This window comes from Salmo salar, chromosome ssa01 (genome assembly GCF_905237065.1).
Source record: "Salmo salar chromosome ssa01, Ssal_v3.1, whole genome shotgun sequence".
Taxonomy (NCBI): domain Eukaryota; kingdom Metazoa; phylum Chordata; class Actinopteri; order Salmoniformes; family Salmonidae; genus Salmo; species Salmo salar.
This window is the reverse complement of record NC_059442.1, coordinates 99,260,504-99,273,989: the sequence shown is the minus strand read 5'-3', so window position 1 is coordinate 99,273,989 and position 13,486 is coordinate 99,260,504. Positions and strand designations below refer to the sequence as shown.

Here is a 13,486-nt window from a genome sequence, read left to right as displayed (position 1 = left end):
TTCCTTTAGGAACAAGATCTAACTGGCTCTAAACCACCTATAGGTAGAACACCGTCCAACTGGCCCTAAACCACCTATAGGTAGACAACCTTCTAACTGGCCCTAAAACAACTATAGGTAGAACAACTTCTAACTGGCCGTAAAACAACTTTAGGTAGAACACCTTCTAACTGGCCCTAAAACACCTCTAGGTAGAACAACTTCTAACTGGCCCAAAAACAACTATAGGTAGAACACCTTCTAACTGGCTCTAAACCACCTATAGGTAGAACACCTTTTAACCTGTTAGGGATAGGGGGCAGTATTTACACGGCCGGATAAAAAACGTACCCAATTTAATCTGGTTATTTCTACTGCCCAGAAACTAGAATATGCATATAATTATTGGCTTTAGATAGAAAACACCCTAAAGTTTCTAAAACTGTTTGAATGGTGTCTGTGAGTATAACAGAACTCATATGGCAGGCAAAAACCTGAGAAGATTCCTTACAGGAAGTGGCCTGTCTGACAATTTCTTGGGCTTCTTCACTCTCTTTATTGAAAACTGAGGATCTCTGCTGTAACGTGACACTTCCTACGGCTCCCATAGGCTCTCAGAAGGCGGCAAAAAGCTGAATGATGTCTTTGGAGCCCCTGGCTGAAAAACACTAGCGCATTTGGATAATGGTCGATCAGAGGACAATGAGACTGAGGCGCGTGCACGAGCCGACACCATGTTTTTATTTTCTCTGTCTTTGAACGTAAACAGGGTTTCCCGGTTGGAAAATTATCGCTTTTTTACGAGAAAAATGGCATAAAAATTGTTTTTAAACAGCGGTTGACATGCTTCGAAGTACGGTAATGGAATATTTAGAATTTTTTTGTCACGAAACGCGTCGGGCGCGTCACCCTTCTTTACCCTTTCGGATAGTGTCTTGAACGCACGAACAAAACAGAGGATATTTGAACATAACTATGGATTATTTTGAACGAAACCAACATTTGTTATTGAAGTAGAAGTCCTGGGAGTGCATTCTGACGAAGAACAGCAAAGGTAATCCAATTTTTCTTATAGTAAATCTGACTTTGGTGAGGGCTAAACTTGGTGGGTGTCTAAATAGCTAGCCCGTGATGGCTGGGCTATCTACTCAGAATATTGCAAAATGTGCTTTCACTGAAAAGCTATTTTAAAATCGGACATAGCGATTGCATAAAGGAGTTCTGTATCTATAATTCTTAAAATAATTGTTATGTTTTTTGTGAACGTTTATCGTGAGTAATTTAGTAAATTCACCGGAAGTTTGCGGTGGGTATGCTAGTTCTGAACGTCACATGCTAATGTAAAAAGCTGTTTTTTGATATAAATATGAACTTGATTGAACAAAATATGCATGTATTGTATAACATAATGTCCTAGGATTGTCATCTGATGAAGATCATCAAAGGTTAGTGCTGCATTTAGCTGTGGTTTGGGTTTATGTGACATTATATGCTAGCTTGAAAAATGGGTGTCTGATTATTTCTGGCTGGGTACTCTGCTGACATAATCTAATGTTTTGCTTTCGTTGTAAAGCCTTTTTGAAATCGGACAGTGTGGTTAGATTAACGAGAGTCTTGTCTTTAAAATGGTGTAAAATAGTCATATGTTTGAGAAATTGAAGTAATAGCATTTCTAAGGTATTTGAATAACGCGCCACGGGATTCCACTGGCTGTTGAGTAAGTGGTACGATTTCGTCCCACCTACCCTATTAACTGACCATAAACCAGCAATAGGTAGAAAACCTTCTAACTGGCTCTAAACCACCTATAGGTAGAACACATTCTAACTGGCCCTAAAACACCTATAGGAAAAATGCCTTCTAACTGGCCATAAACCACCTATAGGTATTACACCTTCTAACTGGCTCTAAACCACCTATAGGTAGAACACCTTGTAACTGGCCCTAAACCACCAATAGTTTGAACACCTTCTAACTGGCCCTAAACCACCTAAAGGTAGAACAACTTCTAACGGCCCTAAAACACCTATAGGTAGAACACAAGCTAACTGGCAATAAAACACCAATAGGTAGAACACAAGCTAACTGGCCTTAAAACACCTATAGGTAGAACTTCTAACTGGCCCTAAACCACCTATAGGTAGAACACCTTCTAACTGGCTCTAAACCACCTATAGGTAGAACACATTCTAACTGGCCCTAAAACACCTATAGGTAGGACAATGCAATTCAGTTAAATCTAAGCAAGCCTAATTATATTATTGAGTGATAATTCACTTAAAATGTTTTTTTTTTCTTGTTTCTTTGTACCAAGCTTCTTTTAACCTAAGGCTTAATACAAGTAGTTGATCTAATTTCAAAATCTTTTACCTTAATCTATTAAGATATTTATGCTTGCTTAGATTTCACTTTTTGCTGTGAAGTTATACTGTTTGACCAGAAGAGATGACAAACAGACTTTTAACGAAGCACACCTGTTAATTGAAATGCATTCCAGGTGACTACATCATGAAGCTGGTTGAGAAAATGCAAAGAGTGTGCAAAACTGTCATCAAGGCAAAGGGTGGCTACTTTGAAGAATCTCAAATATAAAATATATTTTGATTTTGTTTAACACATTTTTGTTACTACATGATTCCATATGTGTTATTTCATCGTTTTGATGTCGTCACTATTATTCTACAATGTAGAAAATAGTAAAAATAAAGAAAAACCCTTTAATGAGTAGGTGTGTCCAAACTTTTGATTGGTACTGTAAATATATATAAAATTAAATATAAATGTATGCATTGATAGTAGTGATAAGCATAAGCTTTATGAGGAAAAAGGTGGTGAAGGCACTTTGATGTGCGTTTGTGTGTTAGTGATGCACATATTGACTCATAACCCGCCCCATTATATCCCTGGGGCAAGCGGGTTTAGGGCAGGCACGTGCACAGATAGGGCTCTACCTGTAAAGAGCACAGGCTCCTTTGCCCTTCCAGTCTCTAAAGTGCCCTTTTGGGTGGTGGTATAATTTCCCCCAAAATGTTCATTGTTGTTCAGGACCCACATCAAGTCGTCGCCAGGTTTGCCACTCCGTCCATTGTTTGCGCCTGTTGATCTGCGCTGTATTGAGCTCACCTACCCCGCTGCGCCTTTTCCCAGTCTATCTGAATGGAGATTGCTCCCGGCGCCAGGATAAAGGGCACCATTTTTTGAGATCTTGCATTGGAATTATATTGAATGCTTATATAATCACACGATACCACAATAAACAAAGTTCAAATGCCAAGATCGTTGAGTGTTTTTGAAGTAACAGGTAGGCTACAGATTTCGTACCAATCTCCGCTGCGCTGTTTTGGTAATGAATATAGGCTTCAAGATAGATAGGGTAATTCACCAATTACAAACAGCCTATATGAATGCAGCCATACACACAGCTGTCTTACCAAAATAATGCAAACTAAATGCTTAAAGTAGTAGACTAGTTATTCATGTATGCAAACCAAAAATACAGAAGAGCAGTTTGGCTTAGAGTACTGACACAACTGCGAATGCGAACGCATGAACGCGAGCAGAACAAAACAAAACATCAGATCGATAAATGCATGACACAATCTATATGTAGTTACATTAACAGTAAACAAACGAAGCAAACAAAACACGAATGGAATAACCAAAACATAGCCCACAGCCTACTAATGTGAGTGAGATGCAGCAATTCACAGCTGTCTTGCCAAATAAATAGGCATATAGGCCGGCTTCAAACATGGACAACCATGCCGCTTATGAGTTCAGGCAGCAGCACGTTGTGATATGCCGCAATACACTTCTGTGAATCAAATTTGAACATGTTTCCAATACGTACAGTTCCATGTACAACCACGAATACCAATAGGCTACCAAGAAAACCATAATAGAATGGATCTATTTCTATGATGAAACATGCTGATATGTAGCTATACCTAGCGGTAGCATTTGAGTTCTTGCACTGCAATGATGTTGAATTCTGCTTATATCACACTATACCACAATAAACATAAAAGTTGAAATTATTTTGACCAAGAAGTGACAGGTTGGCGCGAAATCTCCGCTGCTCTCTATAAGCACCATCAGCTAGATTGTTCCTTACCTTTTCAGAAGAGCCATATTTATGTGTCCTCAGAAAAAGCCTATAACTAATTACAAAAACACTATTCCTTGTGTTTCCATCTGTAACATATAAGATAAAATATATATATATCAAAGTTCAAGGATTGTATCTTACCTGAATAGCAAGTTGCACAATAGCTTGCCTTGCACCCCCCCCCCCCCAACAGTATTCTTATCTTTGTCCCCCAACAGTATTCTCACCTTTGTCCACTACAATATTACAACTTCTTCATATGGAGGACATCTTCCTCTGGTGGCACTAAGTTTTTCAGTTTGTTGCACCAGCCCATTATTTGGTCGCACCATTTCTTTTGCGGCATCACGCAATATAACAAATTAGTAGACCTATCAACTTAGAAAGTCATTCACAGTGCTTTATTAAAAAGTGTAATATAGATGTTATTTAAGAAATATCTTCTTTCATCATCTTGTAATTCAAAATATTTTTGACTAGTCCAGGGATTGCCCAAAAAACATTGCAGTTGTAGCCTACCTAATGAGGTGTCACATTCTGACCAGTAAAGGGGTCATTTGTTATTGTAGTTTGGTCAGGACGTGGCAGGGGGGTATTTGTTTTATGTGGTTCGGGGTGTGTGTTTATGTAGAGGGGTATTTGATTAGAGTATTCTGGGGTTTTTGGGTTATGTTCTATGTGTCGTATTCTAGGTTCAATCTATGTTGTGTATTTCTTTGTGTTGGCCTGGTATGGCTCTCAATCAGGAACAGCTGTACATCGTTGTTGCTGATTGAGAGTCATACTTAGGTAGCCTGTTTTCACCTGTCCCTTTGTGGCAAGGTGTATTCGTGCACTGCTATGTTTAGCCTGCAGAACTGTTAGGTGTCGTTCTTTTTTTTTTGTGTGTGGTGTTCGTAATAAAATAAATATGAGCATTCACGTACCCGCTGCATTTTGGTCCACTTCCTACGACGACCGTTACTTGAGGCCTATGCACTCGCAATGGCCAATGCTTTCTCTGTATCTCAAAGCCAGATCAAATATCTTTGTGAAATAGAAATTGTTGCTTTTCAGAAAGTATTCACACCCCTTTACTTTTCTCAGCATTTTGTTGTATTATAGCCTGAATTTAAAATTGATTCAATTGAGATTTTGGGTTACTGGCCATACTCTATAATATCAACGTGGAATTATGTTTTTTGCAAATTTTACAAAATTAATTAAAAATGATTAGCTGAAATGTCTTGAGTCAATAAGTATCGAACCCCTTTGTAATGGCAAGCTTAAATAAATTCAGGAGTAACATTTTGCTTAACAACTCAAATAATAAGTTGCATGGACTCACTGTGTGCAATAATAGTGTTTAACATGATTTTGGAATGACTACCTCATCTCTATACCCTACACATACAGTTATCTGTAAGGTCTCTCAGTCGAACAGTGCATTTCAAACACAGATTCAACCACAAAGACCAGGGAGGTTTTCCAGTCCCTCACAAAGAAGGGCATCTATTGATAGATGGGTAAAACTAAAAAGCAGACATTTAATATCCCTTTGAGTATGGTGAAGTTATTGGATGGTGTATCAATACACCCAGTCACTACAAAGATACAGGCGTCCTTCCTAACTCAGTTACCGGAGAGGAAGGAAAAGTCTCAAGGATTTCACCATGAGGCCAATGGTGACTCTAAAACAGTCACGGAGTTTAATGGCTGTGATAGGAGAAAACTGAGGATGGATCAACAACATTGTAGCTACTCCACAATACTAACCTACAGTAGTGGCCAAAAGTTTTGAGAATGACACAAATATTAATTTCCACAAAGTTTGCTGCTTCAGTGTCTTCAGATATTTTTGTCAGATGTTACTATGGAATACTGAAGTATAATTACAAGCATTTCATAAGTGTCAAAGGCTTTTATTGACAATTACATGAAGTTGATGCAAAGAGTCAATATTTGCAGTGTTGACCATTCTTTTTCAAGACCTCTGCAATCTGCCCTGGCATGCTGCCAATTAACTTCCAGGCCACATCCTGACTGATGGCAGCCCATTCTTGCATAATCAATGCTTGGAGTTTGTCAGAATTTGTGGGTTTTTGTTTGTCCACCCGCCTCTTGAGGATTGACCACCAGTTCTCAATGAGATTAAGATCTGGGGAGTTTCCTGGCCATGGACCCAAAATATCGATGTTTTGTTCCCCGAGCCACTTAGTTATCACTTTTGCCTTATGGCAAGGTGCTCCATCATGCTGGAAAAGGCATTGTTCGTCACCAAACTGTTCCTGGATGGTTGGGAGAAGTTGCTCTCGGAGGATGTGTTGGTACCATTCTTTATTCTTGGCTGTGTTCTTAGGCAACATCGTGAGTGAGCCCACTCCCTTGCCACAGAAGCAACCCCAGACACGAATGGTCTCAGGATGCTTTACTGTTGGCATGACACAGGACTGATGGTAGCACTCACCTTGTCTTCTCCGGGCAAGCTTTTTTACGGATGCCCCAAACAATCGAAAAGGGGATTCATCAGAGAAAATGACTTTACCCCAGTCCTCAGCAGTGCAATCCCTGTACCTTTTGCAGAATATCAGTCTGTCCCTGATGTTTTTCCTGGAGAGACGTGGCTTCTTTGCTGCCCTTCTTGACACCGGCCATCCTCCAAAAGTCTTTGCCTCACTGTGCGTGCAGATGCACTCACACCTGCCTGCTGCCATTCCTGAGCAAGCTTTGTACCGGTGGTGCCCCGATCCCGCAGCTGAATCAACTTTAGGAGATGGTCCTGGCACTTGCTGGACTTTCTTTGGCACCCTGAAGCCTTCTTAACAACAATTGAACAGCTCTCCTTGAAGATCCGATAAAATGGTTGATTTAGGTGCAATCTTACTGGCAGCAATATCCTTGCCTGTGAAGCCCTTTTTGTGCAAAGCAATGATGACGGCGACGTGTTTCCTTGCAGGTAACCATGATTGATCGAGGAAGAACAATGATTCCAAGCACCACCTTCCTTTTGACGCTTCCAGTCTGTTATTCGAACTCATCAGCATGACAGAGTGATCTCCAGCCGTTTCCTCGTCAACACTCACAATTGTGTTAACGAGAGAATCACTAACATGATGTCAGCTGGTCCTTTTGTGGCAGGGCTGAAATGCAGTGGAAATGTTTTTGGGGGATTCAGTTCATTTGCATGGCAAAGAGGGACTTTGCAATTAATTGCAATACATCTGATCACTCTTCATATCATTCTGGAATATATGCAAATTGCCATCATACAAACTGAGGCAGCAGACTTTGAAAATTAATATTTGTGTCATTCTCAAAACTTTTGGCCACATCTGTACTGCGATTGACAGAGTGAAAAGAAGGAAGCCTGTAGAGATTAAAAATATGTTGTTTGCAACAAGGCACTCAAGTGATAATGCAAAATATTTTGCAAAGCAATTAAGTTATTGTCCTGAATACAAAGTGCTTTGTCTGGGGCAAATTCAATACAACACATTTTCAAGCATAGTGTTGGCTGCAACATGTTATGGGTATGCTCATAATCATTAAGGAATGGGAAGTTTTTCAGAATAAAAAAAAAACGTAATGTTGTTTCTTTCTCTGTTCTATGCGACCACCCACAGAAGGGGATGCAGTCCAGAGGATGGCTGTGTCCAGGAGTATGGTTGTGTCCAGGAGCATGGTTGCGTTCAGGAGCACGGTTGCGTCCAGGAGCACGGTTGCGTCCAGGAGCACGGTTGCGTCCAGGAGCACGGTTGCGTCCAGGAGCACGGTTGCGTCCAGGAGCATGGGGTAATGTAGTTTCATAAGATTTTTGGGAAACAAAATGGATGGAGGTCGACTAGAGGAAACAGCAGAGGGAGCACTCCCCTATCCACATCGACGGGACAGTAGTGGAGAGGGTAGAAAGTTAAGTTCCTCGGCGTACACATCACAGACAAACTGAAATGGTCCAACCACACAGACAGGGTGATGAAGAAGGCGCAGCAGCGCCTCTTCAACCTCAGGAGGCTGAAGAAATTCGGCTTGTCACCAAAAACACACATTTTTACAGATGCACAATCGAGAGCATCCTGTCGGGCTGTATCACCGCTTGATACGGCAACTGCTCCATCCATAACCGTAAGGCTCTCCAGAGGGTAGTGAGGTCTGCACAACGCATCACTGGGGGCAAACTACCTGCCCTCCAGGACACCTACACCACCCAATGTCACAGGAAGGCCAAAAAGATCATCAAGGACAACAACCACCCGATTCACTGCCTGTTCACCTCGCTATCCAGAAGGCAAGGTCAGTACAGGTGCATCAAAGCAGGGACCGAGAGACTGAAAAACAGCTTCTATCTCAAGGCCATCAGACTGTTAAACAACCATCACTAACATTGATTGGCTGCTCCAGCCACTTTAATAATGGAAAAATGTATGTAATAAATGTATCATTAGCCACTTTAAACAATGCCACTTCATATAATGTTTACATTTCCTACATTACTCATCTCATATGTATATACTGTACTCTATACCATCTACTGCATCTTGATGTAATGTATCACTAGCTACTTTAAACAATGCCACTTTTATATGTTTACATATCCTACATTACTCATCTCATATGTATATATTGTACTCTATACCATCCACTGCATCTTGCCTATGCCGTTCTATACCATCACTCATTCATATATTTTTTTTATGTACATATTCTTATTCATTCCTTTACACTTGTGTGTATAAGGTAATTGTTGTGAAATTGTTAGGTTAGATTACTCGTTGGATATTACTGCATTGTCGGAACTAGAAGCACAAGAATTTCGCTACACTCGCATTAACATATGCTAACCATGTGTATGTGACAAATACATTTGATTTGATTGTTTTTGGACAGCGTCAGTTGGGAACAATGTCGGACGGAATAGAGACGCTAGCTAGCTACAACGAGAGGACGAGAAGGATAAAGGTTTTCGGAGTAGAGGAATATGGAATGTGGATGGCTGAACTTGAATCTGGCCCGGTGGTGGCAGGTCGTGTAATGACGAAAGGGGATGCCATGTTTGATTCTGTTCGCATGAGTGAATTTGGTAAGAATGACTGGATGATGGTAATAAAGAAGAACGGAACAAAAATATCTACATTTGGAAATCAACAGAAGTTTCTGGTTGGAGTACGTTTTATGAATGTTTACTCGGAAGACCAGTTTGTGGTTATAAAGGTGCTGAAGGACGAATTGGGAAAGGTTGAGTCGGTCAGAGTGACCAGTAGCAGTATCATGGTCTGTTAAACAGCAACACAGAGATGCTGCTGCCTACATACAGACTTGAAATTGGCCACTCTAACAAAGTATCCATTATAACAACCTACACCTCAGACAGACTTTGATCTCTGGTGGACAAACCAGAGGCTTTCTGTCGACTGACTATCCAGCAGACGGACCAGCGACCACAGAGAGGGACAACAAAGACATACACTCGTAAATATGTAAATTGAAATTTATTTTCAAATGAGCGGTTGTTCATGTTAAAATTATAGGCATTTCCATGAGTGTAGTGTAGTCAACTCTATGTACTTGAATCCACTCTGTTTCCTGCTCTTGAGCAGCTTTCCTTTGTCTACCAAGACGTCATATCGGTTTTGTCCGCTAGGGACTTTCTTTGTTTTATGTAGTAACCAATGTATGACCTATTGTGTGTGTGTTTATGTAAATCTGTGATTGATTAAGTTAGTTAGTAAAACAATTATTAAGCCAATTTGGATATCGCTGATTCATGACTCTATGCTAGGGTTCGTGCAGATATCCAAGGGTTTGCGACGTTCAGTAATGACACTGATGAGGTAAAATTCATTAATAAGATAAGATATGAAAATATCTGAAGAGTTATATTTTGGGAAATTGACACTTTATAAACAATATTTTCCATGGTACCTCGACTTCCTAGTTAATTAAAGTTACCTGATTAGTTTAATTGCGTAATTAAATGACACATAGATAATTGTTTTGATAATATACAGTCTTCACATTTAATGATAGTCAACGCTACGGCACTTGTTAGATATTGCTGCACTGTCGGAACTAGAAGCACAAGCATTTTGCTACACTCGTAATAACATCTGCTAACCATGTGTATGTGACCAATAAAATTTGATTTGATTTAGGTGATTACATGAGTATGGAAAAAGCAAAAGGAGATACCTCTGTGGCTTTAAAAACTTTGAAAGTACTAAAGTTATGATTTTCAGATTAGGGCCCTGATGAAAGATGCCATCTCTGGCTTTGATATGGAGGAGTCACGTTTTAGGGACAACATGCCGGGAATAGCTGGGGCACGTCGATTAACCCGTACTGTGACTGGAAAGAAGGAGGAAAGGCTTTCTGTACTGTTGATGTTGAGTCTCTCCCGACCCATGTAAAGCTGGGTACAGTATATGAGATATGCGGTCCAAGCATATGTACAAAAAAAACCTACAATGTCATAAATGGCCACATGTCAAGTATTTGCAGATGGAATACGTGTTGAAGAGGATGCACAATGCTGCAATTATGATGGGAATCACGTTCCAGAGTTCACCCCATGCCATGTTAGGGGGAAGGTCAAAGTAACGACGAGGATCAAACTAATTTCAAAAATTGAGGAGACTGGATATCATTGTGAAAGCGGCAAAAAAAATGCAATAAATGTTCAAGAGAAAAAAAGGGAACTGTATTATTTTATATTTGCGGGTTAATCTATCACATATAGTCCGGCTGACCGGTTATTTGCAGTTGTGAGTGGGTGCGGGTGAACTAACACCTGACCCACGCATTTTGTGTGTGTTTTGTATATGTGTGTCTTCCTGTACAGTATGTGTGCATGGTATAGCGCTGACCTGAACCGATGACCTTGCGGGTGCGCAGGAAGCTGATGGCCAGTCTCATGATGGAGGCTTTGTCCAGGTGGGAGCTGACGCTGTCTGGGAGGGGCAGCTGATTGGCCAGCTCGTAAAACACCTCCGTCTCCTTACTACGACGACAGCGTGCCGCGTCACGAGACCTCTCCTTACGCCGCTCCGAACTGTTCCTTGACAGGAAGAGAAGTCTGGTCAGGTGGAGAGGTCTTAGGTCAGATGAGCTATTGGCTACAGGTAGATTGTTTATATCAAACATTGTTGAGTCAATTCCATTTCAATTCCAGGGAATTGAAGGTAGACCAAATTCCAATTCTAAATGTTTCTTATTGAAAAGTTCTTAAGATCGTTAGAATTAGAATTTCAGTGTACTTCATGAATTGACTGGAATGGTAAGGACCCCAACCCTGAACCCAACACTCTTGAATAATGTATTGTTTCTTTGTGTTATTTCTCTCAGGACCAGCACCAATCACCTGTGCTGAAGAATGGAAAGGACCATAACCCTGAACCCAACACTCTTGAATAATGTATTGTTTCTTTGTGTTATTTCTCTCAGGACCAGCACCAATCACGTGAAATGAAGACAGTGAGTGGACTCAAACAGGAAAACATGGATAGGATATAATCATTGAGCTCAGCAACAAAAGAGACTAAAGACTGTGTCTGTGTCTCAACTTCTTTACTAACTACTTCTTTACTAATCCTAATATAGGTCACTAGTCTTTCCATATCTTAATATAGTCATCTAGTCTTTCGAAATCTTAATATAGTCCACTAGTCTTCCATATCTCAATATAGTCCTCTAGTCTTCCATTTCTTAATATAGTCCTCTAGTCTTTCTACATCTTAATAAAGTCCTCTAGTATTCCAAAATCTTAATATAGTCAACTAGTCTTCCATATCTTAATATAGTCCTCTAGTCTTTCCATATCTTAATATAGTCCTCTACTATTCCAACATCTTAATATAGTCCTCTAGTCTTTCTAAATCCTAATATAGTCCACTAGTCTTTCTAAATCTTAATATAGTCCACTAGTCTTCCCATATCTTAACATAGTTCACTAGTGTTTCTACATCTTAATATAGTCCACTAATCTTTCTACATCTTAATATAGTCCACTAGTCTTAAAATATCTTAAAATAGTCCTGTAGTCTTTCCATATCTTAAAATAGTCCTCTAGTATTCCTACATCTTAATACAGTCCACTAGTCTTTGTACATCTTAATATAATACACTAGTCTTTCTACATCTTTATACAGTCCTCAAGTGTTTCCATATCTTAATATAGTCCACTAATCTTTCCATATCTTAACATAGTCCTCAAGTCTATCTAAATCTTAATATAGTCCACGAGTCATTCCACATCTTAATATAGTTCACTAGTCTTTCCATATCTTAAAATAGTCCTCCAGTGTATCTACATCTTAAAATAGTCCTCGTCTTTCTACATCTAGTATAGTTCTCTAGTCTTTCCATATCTTAATATTGTCCACTAGTTTTTCCACATCTTAATATAATCCTCTATCCTTTCTACATCTTAAAATAGTCCACTCGTCTTTCAATATCTTAAAAAAGTCTCACAAGTCTTTCCATATCTTAATATAGTCCTCTAGTCTTTCTACATCTTAACATAGTCCTATATTCTTTCTACATCTTAATATAATCAACAAGTCTTTCCATATATTAATATAGTCCACTAGTCTTTCCGTATCGAAATAATATTCCTATATATTTCAACATCTTAAAATTGCCCTCTAGTCGTTCTACATCTTAATTTAGGCCGCTAGACTTTCTATATCTTAAAACAGCCCTCTAGTCTTTCTATATCTTAATATAGTCCTCTAGTCTTTCAATATCTTAAAAAAGTACCACAAGTCTTTCCATATCTTAATATTGTCCTCTAGTCTTTCTACATCTTAATATAGGCCACTAGACTTTCTATATCTTAAAACAGCCCTCTAGTCTTTCTATATCTTAATATAGTCCTCTAGTCTTTCAATATCTTAAAAAAGTACCACAAGTCTTTCCATATCTTAATATTGTCCTCTAGTCTTTCTACATCTTAATATAGGCCACTAGACTTTCTATATCTTAAAACAGCCCTCTAGTCTTTCTACATGTTAATACAGTCCACTAGTCTTTCTACATCTTTATATAGTCCTGAAGTCTATCTACATCTTAATATAGTCCACTGTTCTTTCCATATCTTAATATAGTCCTCTAGCCTTTCTACATCTTAAAATAATCCACTTGTCTTTCAATATCTTAAAAACGTCCCACAAGTCTTTCCATATCTTAATGTAGTCTTCTAGTCTTTCTACACGTTAATATAGTCCACTAGTCTTTCCATATTTTAATATAGTCCTCTAGTCTTTCAACATCTTAATATAGGCCACAAGACTTTCCATATTTTAAAATAGTCCTCTAGAGTTTCTACATCTTAATGTAGTCCTCTTGTCTTTCTACATCTTAGTATAGTTCTCTAGTCTTTCCATATCTTAATATAGTCCACTAGTCTTTCCATATCTTAATATAGTC

The 13,486-nt window shown here is 39.2% G+C and overlaps 1 protein-coding gene across 6 annotated transcripts in view; it reads right to left on the bottom strand.

Annotated features, from left to right (window-relative positions):
* LOC106611028 (endothelial PAS domain-containing protein 1) overlaps nt 1–13,486 on the bottom strand; it is an 87,768-nt gene that overhangs the window by 27,273 nt on the left and 47,009 nt on the right. For 2 of the 6 annotated variants that reach the window (XM_014210877.2, XM_014210859.2), the window contains exon 2: nt 10,927–11,111. The exons of 1 other annotated variant lie outside the window; for it this stretch is intronic. In XM_014210877.2, the coding sequence (XP_014066352.2) occupies nt 10,927–10,975 (49 nt within the window). In that variant the 5' untranslated portion in view covers nt 10,976–11,111. Of the gene's footprint in view, nt 1–10,926; nt 11,136–13,486 lie in introns of all 6 variants that reach the window. 3 more of the 6 variants (XM_014210868.2, XM_014210850.2, XM_014210842.2) reach the window with 2 other exon arrangements.